We start from the raw sequence: 19836 nt of genomic DNA, 5'->3' as shown, positions 1-19836 counted from the left end.
ATGTGAGAAACACTATTCTACCATTTCTCTTGTGCTCAAAACTTAACTATGCTACATACCATTAGCCCGCCTTTGTTCGCTTACATTAGTAACTAATTCAAGCCTGCCTGCTTCTTTCTACTTCCTGTTTACAAATCTCTTTATACAGCTCCTTACTCTGGCCTTTGGCCTTATAAGGGTCTCACTGGTCTCACTCCAGCTCTTTACTTTATATAGTTCCTTGTTCTGATCTTTGGTAGTTCGTCCTTGCCTCAGGTATCACTTTCTGCTTAGTAACAGTAATCTTCCCTCTCTCAAACCACCATGGCTTGTCAACCATGTTGTGACAGAGTGAACCAGGCCTTCCTCTGAAATGGTGGTAGTCAAGCTTATGTCCCTCTCTTAAGCCTCACCATTGACTATTCTGGCTGGGTCAAGGGAATTTGTCCCAAACATCCAGCAAGCATCTGGCCTACCCTTCCTCTACAAAAACATCAAACCAAATGTCAATTTCAAATACTTTGGCATGGTAAATACTAAATACTACTACTAAAAGGCACCAGGAGTGAAAAGTAACTGAAGACTTGTCAAATTAATCTGTACTTGACAATTGTGGATTTTTTTTGTTTCTGGTTTAGTTGTTGCTGTGAATTCTGCTCAAACACATTAGGAAAAAAATTGGTAATTGCATGGTTTGTTGTTATTGTTATTCCTTTTCAGACAATCATTTTTACCAGATAGTATCCAGATGTGTACAGCTGCCATCCCTTGGGCATAGCAATCCAATAAGCAAAATTGCAAGCCTCTAAGAAAAAATATTTTCATGTACAAAAAATGTCTATAGTTACCTACGTTGTCAAAAAATAATGTTGCACTGAAAAAACTAGAGTGCATGAGAGATGGTACATTTTTTAAGAGCATGTTCCCTTTTCTCTTTCTCCCAGTTCCTTACTTTCCCAAAGCCACTGTGTGAGAGGGTGAGGACTGGAATACATGAAGACACAAAAGCCAAGATGAAAAACTCTAGAGCAAATACTTTTTAAAACAATGACATGACAAGAGGAAGAGCAGAAAGAGCAGAATGAATCTTGGCTTATGTTATGGTTGTCTTCAAAACATACACACAGCGACAGCTGGTCCATGTTTCACACAGGTCTCATATCTGGATTGCAAGCTGCTTCTCTCGCTCTTTCTGACATCAAAAGCAACAAACATTTCAAAATGAAAATTCTTGGAAACCAGATATCATTTATCTCTTCTGTTTCCCCTGTGCCCAGTAGATATGTCATAGATTGCATCACATCATGTTTATTCTGCCTAATGCCTTGCATAGTTCTAGTGACCTGAATCTAACACACGTTGACTTGAACTAATTGGATAGTCTAAGGCCCATAGGCTGTAATTACTCGAGGAAATTACTGTACACAAGGGGCTAGAAAATGCCCCTCAGTGCCTGCGTGAGGCAGAGAGCTGGGCTTCCATTCTTTCAGTGGCTTATGCTGAATCAAGCCAGGAGCCACTCACAACACAGAAGGTGATTTCCACCTATAATCCTAATTGATTGGGTATGGCTTCTACTGCTGGGTTTTTCCTCCCTGTTTAGCTCTTTTGTTTGGAGTAGTATATTTTAATAAAAGGTTTATCACAGGTTTATATTTATATTTTTCAGAACTGGTTCACTCCTGGTGGTGGTTCTAATTTCCTTTCTAAGCCACCCCCCCCCCAAAAAAAAACTTCATAGCTGAAAAGCACCATATAGATATAATGGACATGGAAAGAAATGCATGTTTTCTGCAACTTAAAGTGCTCCTATGGATGAGTGCCCCCCTTGACAGCTCCACTCCCCTTTTGTAAACTCAAAGCTGTGGCTTCTTTTGTGGAATCAATCCATCTGAGATTTGGTTTTCTCCTTCTTCTGCCTTCCAACTTTCTCTAGCATGATTGTCTTCATCAGTCGGTCTTGCCTTCTCAGGAAGTGCCCAAAGTACGACAGCCTCAGTTTTGTCATTTTTACTTCCAAGGAAAGAACTGGATGTAGGACCCACTTGTTCATCTTTCTGTGAAGTCCAGCGTATTTGCAAATGCATGTTTATCAATTAGAAATACTGTATTTGGGGCATTATCTAATAGGGTGTTCATGCCCCCTGCTGATTCTCTTGCACCCTGCAGCTTACACTAGCATTAGCAGACTCCTTTACACAAAGGGAATTCACTGCTCACACAACAGAGATTTAACAATTCTGTCAGGGGAAGTCCTGAAAGGAGCAGAAATTCTTCTTTCTGGATCAGGATAGGTTAGCAGAGGTTTAGTTCATTTTTGGTTGCCTGCAGAAGCATTAAATCTCCATACTGCAAGCACTAAATAATTTTAGCACTAAAAAATTTAGCAACCTTATATGCTGTAGTTATTGAATTACAGAACATTTTAACTGTTCAAATTGCTTAACTATCATTATTGCTGGAAATTGGATGTGGATTCCAATTTTAGCTTTTTCTTGTTGATATGCAGAGCTGAAGAGTACATTAATCATTCAGTATTAATTCACTAATTGAACAGGTGGCTTCCAAATCAGCTTTCAGTCAGAAGTGACACTTCTGAACAGGTGTTTAGTGTTACAGCTCGATTCAAGCAAAGCAGTTAAAAAAATCCCCAAAATATACCATTTGTTCTAGCCTACCTAGCAGAGGTACTTTTATTTTTTTGCATTACATCCTTGAGGCACCACCTGGACTATTGAGATTCTGTATGTAGTCTCTTAACTGGTGATGAATAAGCAGTTAAATAGCTAATCAGCTGTTTCCCCAAATCCTTGATCATGGACAATCATGGAAGAAATATTTGTTGTCTAACAATCAGAATGGAAAGAGCCATTCAGATGGCTTTACCTATTACTATAGTTTTCAAAACTCAATTCCTTTGGCTGGATTATTTTTGCATGTTGCAGCTGTTTTTATGTCGGTTTTACAGATATATCATTCAGATTTATTTCTTTATTTTTATGGTCCCAAGCATATCCTGTGCTGCAGAATTTCCTCATGATGAGGAAAGAAGGTAACCGATGAAAGAGGTTCCAAACCAGAGAACTTGTACTATAGCGAATACAGAACTGATAAAGCTTGTTGTGTAATCTTAACCACTGCAACATCTCATAGTATTTTATTGATTTATAAAATTTAATATCCGACCCTACAGTTCAGCTAGAACCCTCAGAATGACACACCAGCAAATAATAAAACTGCCAGCCATGATAAAATGAAGAAAAAGGTGATAGCATCTTTGTTTGTCACTCTGTGATGTGTGGCATGAAAATATAATGGAATTGTGACAATGGATTCAGATTGTGGTTCTGTTCATTGTGTACAGCTATACACAAAAAACAATTAGCTGGCTCTCTATTTAGTAAGCGGTTCATTATCTTGAAACTGGGTTGCAAAGTATGCAATTCATCAAATGTTCGTATAAACTTGAGGATCATTTGCTGCACAATCACCAACATTTTCATTCTGAGATAGATGCGCTTCTTCATACTGATTACATGATCCCAGCTGGTCAATGATTATTTATTCAGAAAGCGATGTCATGACATCCCAAATATGCCTCATGATCACTCAGAATGAGGGAAATGCTTCTTGCACTTACTCTGAGTGGAGTGCCATTTAACCAACCAAATATTGCTGCATGGTAATGTTATGAAGCCAATTCAGAGTAAGGACCTTCCTCTTTGTCATCCCTCTGAAAAAATAAACCCTTTTGCACCTCCTCACAGCCTTGTCTCCAATTGCCTAATGTGGGCTCAATTAACAGGCTGTGAAAACAACCCTTGATTCATCCCTGATTGTAATGAAAGCTCTGGATCTTATAACATTATTGCCCAGTTTAAACAAGCAATCAGCAGTGTGATGACTAACTGAAATGTAACTATGTACAATGGCCTGGTATACAGTCCAGCAATTTTCACCATGTCTTTACATCAGCCTTCCCCAGCCTTGTGCCTTCCAGACATGCTTGGACTGAAACACCCAGAATTCCCAGTCAATGGCCCAACTGAATGGGAATTCTGGAAACTGAGGTCCAAATGCAGGAGGCCACCAGGTTGGGGAAGGCTGTTTACATGACACTTTTTTTTCTTTTTTTTTTTTGCTCTGCTGAAATTCTCCAGATGTGTTTGAAGCCATGTACTTGAATCACTTGCTGGATAAAGCAGGCTCCATTCCACACGTAAAGCAATTCCAATGCTTGTATTCCCCCCACTACCACTCTGCCCTAAACATTAGGGGACAATGGAGCTATTTTGGTGTTACTGAATGTTATTTATTATTATTTTATGTATTATTACATTTATATCCTACCTTTTTCCCCCCAAAGGGAGAAAGCCAAGGTGGCCCACATGCCCTCCCTTCTCTCCAGTTCATCTTCACAACAACACCGTGAGGTCACTGGGGCTGAGAACAAGTGATTACACCCAGGTCACCCTGTAAGCTTCCTAGTCAAGTGGGCAAGAGAACCCAGATCTCCTGCGTTCTAGTGCAGCACTTGATCTCTGCATCCTTGCTGGCCCTGGATGCAGCAACCTCAGCACTCTTAGAAACAGGGTACAGGGCTGAAGAAAGCCTAGAGCCAAGTGTGAGTGAATGGGCAGTGACTCATCAAGACTTTGCCAGGCTATAAATCAAAGGACACGGCAGGCTTTGGCCAATTTGGATTAGTGAACTGTGCTTCCCAGCAAATACTTGGGCAACAGTTATACTGTATGCACATCTGTACCCAAGGGAACCCATTTGAGGGACAGGCCACCAGGTGCCTTCCAGATGTGTTCAACTACAGTTTTTCCATAAACTCCAGCCAGTGTGGTCAATAGTCAGGAATTATGGGAATTGTAGTTTGAAACATCTGGAGGGCATCAGGTGGCTTATGCAACAAGTAAAAGCATAATCTGTGCTGTGACGCAAAAGAACAAACATTGTAAATTGATGGGTCAGAGGTCCAGAAGCGTGATCTATATATGGTATGAAATGCAGGAATGAAAGAAACTTAGAGATGAACCCAGCCCAGTGTGGGCTGGGTTGGGCACAGTAAACTGTTCTGAAAGCATTATGAGAATCAAACAGTATATAAATGCTTTAAATAAATAAATGTTGGGTATTGCTAAGTAAAAAGGCCCTTTCTCGGGTACAAAAGTGTTAACTCTCTGTGGTGGATCATATCAGATGGCCTGCAATGATCAATGTTCAGATGTCAGCATATCCCATTATCCCAATAAAAGGGCCAAATTTAATAAAATTAGAATAAATAAGTGTATGCCTGTCATTCAAATACCTTTCTACTTACTGACTAGAAAAACAGGAGGTGGAAGTAGCTTTATCTTCTTACATTGTAGCTGTCGAAAATACTAAATAAAGATTTCCTTATATTTCTAGATGTAAAAGAAAAGGGCAGTTTAGCTTACCCTTAAAAAAGAAGAAGAAGAAGCAGGAGCAGCTGAAAATTCAGGGAAAGAGGCCAGAATATAGTGCGGGGATCTGAACCTGGTACAGACCTTCCGGAGCTCTAGCACTGGGATGCTGCTAATGCTCACGGAAATCCTTGTGGGATGCAGTAATTGAATGCTGTGATTTCAAAAGTAGCTTCTGCTTCTCCCAGCTCTGCTAGACAAGTCATGGCAACTGCCATCTGTTTTTGCCTGTTTTGCATTGGCACCTCATTCAAAAACAGCAAATTAAAAGGATCCAATGAATCCTGTCCCTCAGTCTTGCCCTTTGCTACACATTGTGAAAGGGCAGTAGCAGAAAGAACTTAAATGACAGCTTTAAAATGCAAAGGATGGATTTGGCAGGCAGTAACAGATAGGCTGTGCAACCAAGCCTGCCTCATTCAGACTCTTAGTACTTCTGGGACTGCTGTGTTATGAAGATTAAAGGAATTGTGTGCAGAAGATGCAGGAATGAATGGGCCCCAGTGGCTTGCTTGGCAGCTAGTTAGCATCAAAATGCTGGGAGATGCTGTTTCAGCCTTCCACAGTGCCACCTCTGGAGTGTCACTCCAGGGCACTGTGGGACGTTTAAGAGGCAGCTCCAAGACCAGACCACCCTATGCTTCTCGGAGTGGGCCAAGGATTCTGTGTGCTGATGTAAGGCTTGCATGCCCCTGGCTGCCCCCCTGCGTCTGCTGTCTATGGCCCAAGCCCAAACTCGGCACATGTGTTTAGGCCACCATAGTGTTCACTTAGGACTAAATTGGGCATGTGGCTGACATGCTTCTTCTCATTCTCTGTAACCAAGGAAGTAAAAAGCTAGTGCAATGGAACTGGAAGTGATAGAAGGGAGGGGGGTCCAGCATTCCTGCGCTTTCTGATGTTAAATTAAGGTTCTGTACCTTACACTCCTGAGAGTGAATATGAATAGGAAAGACACTCGAAAGGTGCTTCCATCCTACTTCATTCTGTCATGAGTTTCCAGGATGTTTCCCAGCACTTACACTTATAAGAGAACCACAAAGGATGAGCCTCAAAAAGAGCATCAGATGTAGAGCCACTGTTCCCAAATTAAATTTTTCTTTTTGCAAAGCAGAGGTAGCAAATAGGCAATCTCCTCAGTTAGCCTCCCCTGACCTGGTCATCCAGATGTTTTGGGTGACAGTTTGCAGTATTTTTAACTATGCTTACTGGGAATGATAGACACTGAAGTCTAAACTTCTGGAGGGCTCCAGGTTGGGAAGGTTGTTAAACTGCAATATAGCTAATGCTGAGAGATGATTACAACATACACACCCTATCATTGGTCTAAAATTTTAGTCTATGACAGGTGTGAGCAACCTGTTGTCCTTCAAATATGTTGGATTACAGCTCCCATAAAGCCATTAGCCTTGATGACTGGGGCTTATAGGAGCTTTGTCCAAAACATCTGTGAAAACCAGGTTGCCATGCCTGAGATTAAGGTGACATTTGGTGAAGTACCAATTCTCAGTCTGTTCCCAGTACCAATTCTCTATTTCTCTCTCATCCAGGTTATATCTGAGCTCCTCCATGGCATGCTTCAATAGCATAACAATATAATAACCCCAGAATTTTCACAAATGTAGAGGCAATTTGGTGGCTAAAACTAATTCTAAAGAGGATACTTATTTTGTTCTCCTCACATTCTCCCATGTGTTCCAGCTCTTCTCTTCTGCAAATGCAGTAACAGACTGCACAGCTGAAACAAGTTGTGGGTCAACAACAACATCTTGAAGGAACCATCAGAGGAAAGTGGGGTGGAGTGGAGCAAATATGTAGTATTAGTAACTAACTACCCCAGTTAATCCTGTGCTTTTCACATATTCCTGTAGGGCAGGGAAAATGCACTTCTTAATGGACAGAAGTACTCCTTGGAGTTCTCACCACATCCTGTATGCAGTTTCAACCACGGGGGAAAGGAGATTAATATCAAAAAGTCTCTCAAGTGGTCAGGATTTTTGCCTGAATGGAAACAAGAAGGCTCCAGGGAGCTTGTGTTACGATAGAAAATGGTTCCCACATAAACCACTGGTTTGGATCCAGAAAGGATCAGTGGAGCAAAAGGTCAATCCACATCACATGCTTTTGTGTGGTGATCATCTCAGCCACTAATGTTTGCATCCTGTAGCATCCCATCATGCACATACAACCTCCTGCCAATAGTCCAGTGATACTGCGTGTGACTGAGATGGAGAGAATCTGGGGACAAGTGATGGGTAATCATGCCTACAATGCCAAGGATCTGAAAGCTAAGCCAATGGCCTAGTGAGCAGTGGAGACACAGACTTCAAAGTATGCAGTGGATTCATAGGCACCGAAATATGCATAAGAAAAGACGGTGATTCAGTTCCAAATATTTCATCATACTGGAGTGAGTATGCCAGTGAATTTTGAAAGGAACTAAATTCTCCAAAAAGCATTTGGGCACTCATTTCAGTTCACTCCCATTTTTGTTTGTTTGGTGGTTGGCTCATTCAAATTCATAAAGTGTGGATTTTTGTATACATTTCTGAAAAGGGTTAGGCCTTGGGTTAGTCCCCCATGGACTAACACATGAAAATGTGCATTTTAAAAAATCTGCAGTTCCAAGTATACATTTTAAAAAGATACATATTTTCAAACACAACTGCAACTTTTGGAATTTGCAAAGTCTTCTTTCTTTAAAAGCACCCCTATTTGTGTTTGCATCCGGGACTGTGAATGGGGCATGCTCAGATGATTTGTGAACAAAACTTAAATTCACCATGGTGTCATCAAGGATTAAAGTACAAGCGACACACTACTTGTTCAGACCACAGGCTATTATGCATGCTGCCCAGGAGTCCTAAGAAGCACAGAGGAGCAACCTTAACCAAAGTGGAAGCCAGAATAATTGCATTTCATGTTGCAGAGGGAAGCCTGTGGCAAGAACCCCTTCTGTTCTTTTTCAACCCTAGAATCTAATGCCCGCCTCTCCTCTGTTTAGTCATTCCTGTTTACAAATAGGAGTACTGTAAGGAGACAGCATTCTTTAAACACAGAGAGAGGCTTTATGGCCTGTGTAAATTAGCATATGCAAATTTGTGCACTTTGTTTTGTCCTGTGGGCCTGAGCCCCAGCTCTTTTCCATACCTTGCATCATTGCCCCCGCACTTAGAAGCTGGCCAGAACTTCACATGGATTGCACAAAGGTCTGAAGAGGAGTCTGCCTGCACCACAATTTGGGAGAAGGACTTTCATGGCACTCCCCCATCTTCTGCACTCTTTTAGCTCTCACATCTTCAGGCAAACTTCTGGACAGATCTCTAATGATGTTCAGATCAGTACTTCCCCAAGTTCAAGTACATCTATGTCTGTTCCATATGGCTCTGTGGTCAGCTTTATGCTGTGTGACCTGAACCTTTCATTAAGACCATTCCTTTTGTTATCTTTCCTTGTAGGCAAGTTTCTCCCCCACTCTTCTTCCCCTTGATTTCTGACACAGCCTGTTGTTTAAGGATATAGCAAGCTGAAATTCAGGATGGAGTGCATTTAATGGAGGGGATTTCAGCATCCATGAGAATGTTGTATTCAAATGCCCTCAGGATTGTACTTAGAATTCTGTGCTAAAAATAGTAGTTTCTAAGTGATCCACAAACTTATATTGTGTGAGTTAAACAAAGAATGCAAATGATAAATATACTAGTTTGCACTATTTGTTTATGTTGCACAGCATTTGCCAAGGATTGGATGGTGATAGACAGGAGGGGAGGAATAGAAGAGCAGAGCCAGCCCAAAGAACCATTTTGCTGCTGGCAAAGCTGCAAGTGGAATCTCTCCCACTCACACCGTCCCAGTGCATAGTACCTAAGGCCAACTGAGTAATTTTGCTACCCAGGGCAGGGCATCCCACAAGCCATCTCTCCCCATTCCTGATAGTTAAAATGAAATAGGCCATTGTCATACTTAGACTAGATTCATTGAAATCAATAGGATTTACATTCATCACAACTAACCATAGTGCCATTTATTTCTACAATTAAATGCAAAATGTCATTTGTTAATAATTAGCTATTTGCTGCCCCATTTAGCCACCTCACTCTACCTAATGGTAGGGCTGGCCCTAGAGAGTAATTATGGTCAGATTACACACAAACTCTGGTGGCCATTATCTCTCAAAGAAAGTCAGTGTGTTTCCTGAAACCTTCCCAGTCTCCCCTGGTAGATCTGTATTTCCCTTACAAAAACAAGTCTGGAAAGCTGAGGGACTGGATATCAATCAACCATGGCTTGCTTTCAGGGTGGCTTACCATGATGCATGATCAGCTGGGGCCATGGACTTCTGCTCTCAAGTGTGAGCAGCAAGCTACTTCTGAATATAAATGGCTGAGCCTTCTCTGCATGCCTGGTCTGAGCCACAGAGATGTGCCTCCATCTCTGGACTGAAATCTGCAAAGCTGTTATTTGTGCACTAGACACAGAGCCAGCCTAACTAGTCCTGGTTCCACAAACACCAATGGTTTACTTCAGTTAAGGAGCTGGCCTGGTTTTTCTTTGCTTGTTTTCCTCCCAAAGGAAAGGAGAAAGAAAGTGCGTGCACAAGAGCTTGTGGTGGGAGCGGGGGGTATCCTGCTGTGATATTAGAGTGGGAATGTGAACTGGCCTCATCTGTCTCTTCTTCATCTGCTCAGAGTGATATGGTTTATCTGAGGTGCACTTAATATAAACTCTTCTCAGCCTGGTCCAACATTAAATTCTCCAGTGTTTGGCGGCAAATAGATTAGATAATAGACAGTGGGGAAGGAATTGAGAGCTGCAGGAAGCAAACATATATTTCTTTTTTTAACAAAAGCTCCAAGGACACTTCTCAACCTCCGTTCTTGATGTAATTTTTTTAAAAAGGGAACCATGCAAAAGGAAGGTGGGGGAGGGGAAACAGACTCTCCTCAGCCACTCACTTCCTGCTCTGTCCTCCTGTGCAGGGAAAGCTGGTTAATGACCAGAAATTACACAGCATCCATCTTCTCATTTCACAGAGAGATGGAGCATGGAAAATTACATTTCTCCCCATGTGCAAAACTCTTGCCAACAGCCCCCAAGGGATTGCTGGGACTCTAAATATAATACAATCACCAACCTGTAGTTTTAATTGACTCAGTAAGTTTCTTAATCCTCCTCTCCTGCCACACACATAGACTCCTTCCGTTTCCAAAGGGAAATATTCTTGTTTGTGCTAATAATAAATGTGTCTCCCTGATTTGGAAATATATATAACTCATTTATTAATGCCATTCTTTCTAGCACTGCATTAAGGAAAACCAAACCATAATAATTTGAATTGGCAGCATGAAAGGGTTAAATAACGCATGAACTAAATAAAAAGAAAACTGTTGACCATAGTAAAATTAATCTACATTGCTACTACTATTATGACTAGTTTCCATTACACAGAAATTATAAACAATGCAACAAAGAGAACATAAATATCTAATCATAGTAACTGCCGCCTTATTCTTTCAACAGAATTTCTTGGTTCAGTTAATGGTCACATATAAAAAATAGAATTGGAAATGGAATTCTAAATTTAGGTTGAATCTGGTCATGGCAGATTTATGATTTTTATTAATGACTTATGTTTAATTTTATTTTCTTTCTTATTTGTAACTTACTGAGATTTTTTCTTTCAGCATTGTGATTACTTAGGGTTATGGGCAATGATATCAAACTACTAGAATTTCAGGAATTTATAAATAGTTCTCAGATTTCCTTGAATTTCAGTGTATTACGTTGTTGATCCTAGATATATTTACTGTGGTTTGTTCATTATCCCTACCCCATAACAGAACTTTTTCACTTTTGAGCAATTATTTTTCTAATTGCTATTAAGAGAACTTCCAGTCACCCTCCATCCTAAATTTGCTGCATCTTCAATAAAACACTGTTGACAGATTCAGTTTAATCTTACACCAAGACATCTAGACCCTAATCTATGAGTATAAATTCATAAGACAAAAATGTTTTCAGAGTTCCCAGTGATTTTACTTCAAATGAAATTCACCACATAGAGTGGATATTGTGAAATACTTCTCTATTCAAAATATCATTATAAGAGGAAAGCCCCTCAATTAATTTGGTTAACAGAGAAATCCCATGACTAGATAGCACTTAGTCATAGGACTTTTCAGATTCCCAGGTATGAGGTCAGAATATCATCCTTACCTTGTAGCTGGGGCCCCACACTTGGATATCTGTCATCCCCTCAGCTGGCATGGAAAGAAGCATGAATTTTCATTCAGCCTCTACAGGTCTCATGTTGGATTATTTCATCAGGAGCTGCTCAGGGTAAGAATATTGAGAAGTAGTTTATAATTGCCTTCTTCTGTGCAGTACTAACCAGATTGGATTGAGCGTCACTGTCATAGTTTCTGAAAGATCTTCTGCCAGTGTTGAGTTCAACCACCACTACTGCCCAGCAGCTGCCCTTCAGGAGTTGCTCTCCTCTACCATTGACATTAGGGATATCCATTCTCCTCTGCCAATGCATCTGTTATTCCTGAAGAGAGCAGATATATCTTCGTCTGGTGGCCCAGCTATGATCATTCTGCCTTGGGAGGCAGTCTGGCCTCCTGGTGGCATTGCTCTCAGCTTCTCTGACACTCTCAAACATCCCCACCATGTTAAGGTGTGCACTGAAAAAGAGGAGAGAGCTTTGCAAATACCCTGAACTGACAGAAAAACAAACAAGTGAATCCTAGATCAAATGAAGCCAGGACTTTCCTAGAAGCAAAAATGACAAAACTGGGGCTGCGATAGGAGAAGGAGAAGGCAATCATGCTAGGGAAAGTTGAAGGCCAAAGAAGAAAGGGAAGACCACCTATGAGATGGATTGATTCCGTAAACCTTGAATTGACAAGAGCTGAGCAGGGCTGTGAAGGACAGGACATTTTGGAGGGGTTTCATTCATGGGGTTGTCATGGGTGAGAGATGACTTGACAGCACATAACAGCAAAACTCTGGACAGAGGAGTGTTTCACAGTATCCATTCTAACTGTAAGGCAAGCTTTGTTTGATGTCAATTCAATAAAATCCCTGAAAACAAAATGGGAGATGGATATTGGGTTCTCTGAATCTGTGCTGAACTAGTCATTTGAAGTCGTCTAAATCTGCCACTGAAGACTGTCTGGTTGAAACACATCTGGAAAGTAAGAACATTAACTTTAATATATTGCCTTTGTAATCTGAGAGTTAAAATATGTGTTACATGTTTCCTCTGTCCTTCAACACATTTTGAATATTACTGTGAATTTTGAAATTCCCTTGTACACGCTGTCACCACAGCTTGGTTTAGTGCTTCCAGGGCAAGCTGGAACAAGTGGAAATGCTCATTTCATTTATTGCATTTCTGCCCAATAGTCAGATTGTCCAGTGGGGGCCCTGCTTGTGGGTGGGCAGCACAGGCTACATTCTAGAAATTATTTTAATGGCATAATGCCAAACTCCTAAGCAAGAGGTGCATTTCTTTCCTAATTCCTTATTTTTCTTTTGGCTTTAATTGGTCAAAAGAAAATTATCTATTCTGTTCAACTGGTACTATAATGCTCATCATCCCTGATGCTTGTCTGTGGTGGGGCTGATTAGGAAAAGATCTGAAGGACCGTGCATTCCCCACTCTAGTTGTAGAGGAGGCAAGTAATTCTGACATTTTGATGTCTATCAGGTGTGATGGGACCATTCAGTCCCTCTGGTAGAATCACCTGACCAGTCCAAAGTCCACAGGCTGAAAGACTAACAGAAGGCTCCCTGTCCCTTTCCTCCAGGAACCCCCAGGTGACGGCGGTGGCAGCAGCAGCAGGAACAGCAGCAAAGTGACAGAGACCCTGCCCCAGACCTGAGATGCTGCTTCTCGAAGAGGAATATCCTGGCACCGGAACATGATGGCACCCAAGAGAACTACATCTGTCTCCTTTAATTATCCTGTGTACATATTAGTGAGGAGAAGTGCTTTATGATTTCTATAGCTAAGGCCAGCAAAGCTATAGAACACCAGGCGTGCATAAGCACTCTCCCTGAAGCATAGGCAGGCAAATTTAAATCATGTACACTGTGATGGGGGGAGGGAATATCTTTAATTTCCCCTGGGGGAAAAAATAAACGTTCAATAGATCACGACTGTTACGGTTCATACACGTTTATAGCTCTGTAGACTTTTTGTCTGCCTTGCAGAGGGCATTCCATCCAATAGCACTGAATTTGTTTGTGTCCATCTTTTGTACTAAGGTGAGAATTTAAAGCTCTAGCATTTGAACTCTGCAAGTACTTTTGTGCCCATATACCACTTACGAGTAAATCTGTGCCCTTGTTTTATTCAAAACACTAGTGATGTGTGCATAAGTGCTTGCAGGATTTAGGTCCAGAATCGTATCTGCATGAACCATCCAGAGCCATGTCCTCATGGAATACACAGTTCACCTAGCCTAGATTTTGACATCTTAATCCTGGGTCAAATTCGAGTCTTGTCATTCATTTCTGCTTTCCTCTGCTGTTAACTCCTCTGGACTGGAGTTTCTCTAGAATTATATTGACAGTGTTTCCAACTCTCACTGTTTTGTCGTGAGTCTTGTATTATCTAGTGTTTCTTCCCCCTTACAGATCCAACTCCAGGAGTCATGAGATTACAGGAGAGTCTTTCAAGGAGATTTAGCCAAAGCTTGAATATGTAGTGAATGCAACCAAAACCAAAATGATATATTAAGAGAATATATCAATACATGATTTCTAGGCATCTAATGATGCCTAAGACATAAGAATCATGTGTGTATGAGAGAGACAGATAGTGCGTGCGTGTGTATAAGTTGGAATCATTATTTTTAGCCAAACATATACTTGTTGGCTCGAACTTATGGCCCATTGACTTCCATGAGGCTTCCTCTAAAGTTAGTATGCATGGAATTGTGGCCTTCGTTATAGCCTTCATTCATTTGGGCCATGAACCCTGTGGACAGTGATAACTGAGTAATTCCCATGGAAGAGAATGAGACTTACGCAGGCTTAACTATGCACAGGGTTACTGCTTCAAACTTTACAGCACTGTGCCCAGATAGGCTGAGTGGGTTGTTTCCAACCAAGCCATTCTGGAAGCACAAAGGCCAACCACCAGTTAATCTCTTTCCCTCTTCTCTCTGCAGCTCTCCTTGCCACTCCCAAATCTCATGCAGGAAGCTGTGTGCCAAGGGCTGCAGGGAGAGCAGGGGAAGGAAACCTCCATGGCGGTGGACTTAGCCCACTGCTGCAATTAATTTTTTGTCCTTTTCCTTTTAATTCACTGTGATGATAGTTGGGAGGACTGGATGCTTACCTTTGACCAATTCCAGAAATTAGAGTTGCTGCTGCCTGACCAGAAAAAGACACCTGGTTTGGCTGCTCCTATGTCTTTAACAGAAACTTAATCTGCAAAACTCAGAAGGCCTGGAGTTTTAACCCATGGTTTGTTAATTCTCAGCAACCCAGAATGCTGGCTTTTGACAACACAACTAAAATAGATGCAAAACAGACATGATAAGGAAGCAATAGCAGCTCACTTGTGCATAGATCCCACAGTTCTGGGGTTAAATAATCCATGGTTTAAATAACTCATGAATTGTTGTGTACAAATGAGGTCATTGCCTGCTAATGTCTGCCAACTAATTTGCCATAAAAAAAGCATGAAGTGGTAAAAAACAAAAACTTGGCAATCGTGACATGCCCCATCAAATGCATATTATTCAGTTTTTTTAAAAGAAAAAAGAACATTCACAGGATACTTTAAAAATAACATTATTCAAAAGTTACGACCTTGGTGGCTGAGATCTGAAATGGATCCAGAATTAAATCACGATCATATGCCATCATCAAAATGTACTTTAAAGTTCATTTTCAAAGCTGAAGAAAACAGTATTTCTGGAACAGAAGCATGCACACAGAGGAACTGATTAGCCTTTGCAGCCATTGTCCAGAATGTAACTTTCCCACCCCATGAATTTCAATCCATCATAATTCCTCTTGGCTTCTCCTTTTCTCTTTTCTTTGGATCGGCGGTGGGGAAAGCCCATCTGTTATATGCCAATACACAGAACACAGCTCTGTCTCTATATATCTATAACTATATCCATTTGATTAAAGTGATTTTATTATAAATAAAAAAGAAACAGCCAAGTAGGAATGGAAAACAGAAGTGAAACACATGTCCATCGTTTCACCTGCCATAAGCCAGAGATGGAAAACTGAGGGCGGCGGAAGGCAGTGCGGGCAATTTAGAGCTCACAGGAGCAGGGCCCAAGGAAAGCGAGGACGGAGCTCTCTACTGACCCGCATGCATTCTGCTCTATTCCATTCCTTCCAAGCCGGGGCTAAAGGGGGGGGGTCCTTTGGGGGCAGGAAGCTGCTTGTCATTTGGATTGTCTGTTAAACAGCCATGCACAAAAATGGCACTGTATAAAATAATAAATATGAATACATATGGTTTAATTGTGTATTTTATAAAATAGGCTTTTGGTGCTATGAAAAGTGATTGGTGAATGTTCTTCTCCCTTACTGTACTAAATCCTCTTGTTTACTATCCAATGTACTGGTAGAGCCCTATTGTAATTTTCCTCTGTATTATTTGTATGACTTCTGTATGCTGCCAATATGCTGTCTTGTGGTTTTGTTTAACCTTTATACATCTGTTCCTTGTTATAAGTATCACCATTCTGTGTTTGTTGAGTTTCCATGTAACACGGCATCAGCTAGTAAGAAAAGGTAGTGCGAGGCTTGGGGCATAGAGAGTGGCTGAAACTTTGTGATTGTTAATTCTGCAGCAATGCATTCCCCCTTTTAACAGGACTTGATCCTTAAGAGATGTGTGTGAATTTAGGCAGTATCATTGAAGAAATGAATGTTTCTTCACATTTAACTGGGGGGATTTAACTTGAAGGAAATTGCACAGCTGTATGGGGCTTTGGCCCCATCTGGAAAACATCTCTTATCAGCAAATTGTAGGAAACTTCAGTGGTAACAAGAAGATTGTTATTGATTTGGTTAGAGTTCACTAGCATACTAGACAGCTTCAGCTATTGGGCAGCATTAAAATAAAATAATACTATTAAACCAAGGTTGTCAAGTGGCTGAACAGCTGCAAATATGCCAACTTTGCCCCCACCTTTTCCAAGAAACATGCCATGTTCTTTGCACTGATAAGTCTCCTCTTTCTGCTTCCAGCTTTGACCACAGCAGGCTCCCCCACAGTCCAAGAAAACAGGTTCCCATGTCCAGAGATGACAATCGGTTAGGCTTGAGGGCAACCAGAGGATTCCTACCTCCTTAATTTCCTCCTTGTGGCATGTGACTGCCCAACCGTAGACACAGAATGTTGGGGAAGGTGGACTCTTAGCCCAGGTCCACACATCACGATAAGCCCCTCTGGGTTGTAAACCCTGTTTGTGTCCATGGGGCTTGTTTTGGTATGGATAATTCAGCAAAGTTTAGCCACACGCAAGCTGTGGCTACTTGTTGGATGACTGAGGGAGGCTTGTCCGCAGAGTGATTTGTCATGGTGCATGAAATCCGCTGCATGACTTTTTAGCGGCTTCTTGGCACAGGCGGCAGAGCCCCTTGGCAAGAAAGCAAAAAGCCCCGCAATTCCTCACAGTCTCAGTTGCACTTTCTCCAGTCTGCCTCCTTTCTCCTCCGTGAGGTCCAGCCTTCCACCAATACCCAAATGACACTTGGAAAGGGCCTGACTGTGTCTGCATGTTTTTCTCCTTCTTCGGTGCCTCTCCAGTGCACAAATAGGTTCCCCCTCCCTGGTTCTGCACAAGTGTTCTGCTGAGCTGGCTGTGCACGGGGTGCAGTCTGTAGTCGCAGAGTCGCCTTGCAAATTGCTTGCTGCAGTTCAGAGCTCCCTTTGGCAGCTTTTGGAGTCCCCTGTCAAGGCAAGAGGAATCATAATTTACAAGGAAATTGACAAAGTACCTGTACTACTGCAAACTGTACATAGCAGGTGGAAGAATCTGTGCACTGAGGAAGCAGGGAAATTACAAACCTATTTGCATGCTTGAGAATCACCCGGAAAATGCAAAAAGAAAAGCTTGAGAATGGAATATTCACTATGAAAAGGGGTCATGACTGGGGCAGAGGAGCGCAAATAAGTTCCCACTTGTCAATGTCATCCTCAAGTACATCTTAACCCACACTTGTCAGTTTCCTCTCCCACTTTGATGCTTCCCTTGACTCCAAACGCCAAAAGAGGTGGCTGAATGGCACTGGGCTCCTGGAGCAGGTGGGTGTAATCGTTGCTGCAATATGTATGAGAGGCACTCGCTGCATAAATCTGCCTTTTCCTGTTGATCACAAGGGTAAATAAATCTGTAACTCTTAACTACAGAAAATGAGAATTGCCAACGGCTGCAAAATGAAAAATTGTGTAGAAAAGGGGCAGCAGTTGGAGTTGGAGGGGAGGGTCAGGAAGCTTCCCTCCACTAAGAGGAGGCTATGAGAAGGACTGTGCCACAAAAGACACGGGCTGCAGGCTGTAGGACTAAGGGGGATACATGTGATGGCACACCACAGAGCACCTGGTCATCTGCTGGGCTTAAGCTGTGTTAGTGAACAAACAACCCACTGTGGTTTATTTTCAGGGTAGTTTATCATCATGTGTGAACTGGCCCTTAGACTAACCCAATAGGACAGTTCCCATATTTATATCTTCCACTCCAGTGCAAGCCAGGTAATTCATGAACAAATAAGGTCTCTGTGCTTTTCTGCATCTAAGGCAACCTTTCTACCCCTCTGCCCTCCAGGGATGTTGAAATGCAGCTCCTGGCCTCCTCAGTCACCAGCATCCCTGGTGATTGGGGATGATGGAAGGTGAATCCAATGCATCTGAGGAGGGCTGGGCTGAGGCATTTCTAGACCATAAATGGGTTTATCCAGAGTTCCCTTCGAACCTTGTTGCTGGGTTGGTGGGATAACAGAATTCTCAGCACCCTCACCAAATACTGTTCCCAGAATTCTGTGGTGGGAAGCCATGACAAGCTTGCATAATATCAGTATATGTTTATAGCAAACATGGGGATTTTCAGCTGGGGTCAGATCACAAATTGGAGTGTGTTCCAGTGGTGGATGGGGCCATCTGGAAAAAAAAATTCACATACATGATTGTTATTGATGCATGTATACTCAGAAATAAGCATGAATAGTGCACCTACTGGCAAGTAAGCAGGATGAGCCTCTGCCTATCGATTCAGAAATAAGCAGGAAAGAATAAATCAGCAGCATCTTAAAATAGCACCTCAAATACCAAGCTTCTGAATGTCTGCTCAGATGTGAGCAGGGCAAGCCTCTGTAAGGCGAGGCGCAGATGGAAACGAATGGACTTTCTCAGCAGCATTGTAAAAAGCAGCAGTTGTATTCATAAGTATAAGAGTCATGTCTACTCACAAGTAGGCAGGCTAAGCCTCTGCTTTACTACTCAGAAGGAAGCAGGACTGCATTACTCAGTGGTTTTCTGCCCCATAGGAGAAAGCTCTTATCTCTGATCATCAACTGATCAGAAAGATATTTTCCCCTGCTAAACACTGAGAAAGGGAGCCTGCTAATTTTCAGTGCCAAGGAGAGGAAATTACTTTTTTCTGTCTGGAGATAAATGCATTTCTTTCTGTCAGCAAGAAACTCCAAGCTCTGGTATGAAACATGAACCAAAGTTTCCCCATCCCTGATTTACAGTGTACCAAGTGTGGTCTAGTCTAGCCTAGATCCTCCAGATCATTTGGGCTACAATTCCCACCACTGCCTATGATGCCCAGGGCTACCAAAAGTTAAAGTCCAAAACATCTGGAGGACAAGTTGGAGGAAGTTGTCCTTGCTCTATTTTAGCCAAACCATCGTACTTTTGTGGATTAGCCATGTCTGTTAAAATAGTCATTTAAAAAAAATAATACATTTGCAGGAAACAAGTATCAGCGCAGAACAATGATTAGTGAATACCTGTTTGTAACATCCCATGTTGACAAAAACACCTTTAAAACATGGCACAAAAACAATGAGTAGTAATTCCCTCATCTGCCAACACAAACATCTACCTTTTGTTGAAAGTACTGTACAGTAGAATCTTATATATGTCTACGTAGAAGTAAGTCCCACTGAGTTCAATTGGACATATTCCAAGGTAAGGGTGCACAGGACTGCAGACCAGGTGATTTTTAAAGTGTGGATACCAACTTCATTCCAATGTCCTGGTCTTCAAGACAGATATCCCATCTGTAGGTGGTCACTTGCACTTCATTCAAAAAGGGGAGGTTAAAAAAGCTATAGCTTTGCATATAGTTTGCAAGTACTAATCTATAAGCATACATGCACATTTAGAAATAAGTACTGTAATTTGAGCAGAAAG

At 41.7% G+C, this 19836-nt stretch overlaps 1 protein-coding gene across 4 annotated transcripts in view; it reads left to right on the top strand.

Moving 5' to 3' along the window:
- Positions 1-16148, top strand: part of CYGB (cytoglobin) — a 59476-nt gene extending 43328 nt beyond the window's left edge. For 2 of the 4 annotated variants that reach the window (XM_044454035.1, XM_044454034.1), the window contains exon 4: positions 13247-16148. In XM_044454035.1, the coding sequence (XP_044309970.1) occupies positions 13247-13321 (75 nt within the window). In that variant the 3' untranslated portion in view covers positions 13322-16148. Of the gene's footprint in view, positions 1-923; positions 1417-13246 lie in introns of those variants that run through there. The other 2 variants (XM_044454037.1, XM_044454036.1) reach the window with 1 other exon arrangement.
- The last annotated feature ends 3688 nt before the right edge of the window (positions 16149-19836 follow it).

Source organism: Varanus komodoensis, unplaced genomic scaffold (genome assembly GCF_004798865.1).
Source record: "Varanus komodoensis strain SLA01 unplaced genomic scaffold, ASM479886v1 scaffold7_1, whole genome shotgun sequence".
NCBI lineage: Eukaryota > Metazoa > Chordata > Lepidosauria > Squamata > Varanidae > Varanus > Varanus komodoensis.
This window is presented reverse-complemented; position numbering and strand designations above follow the sequence as displayed.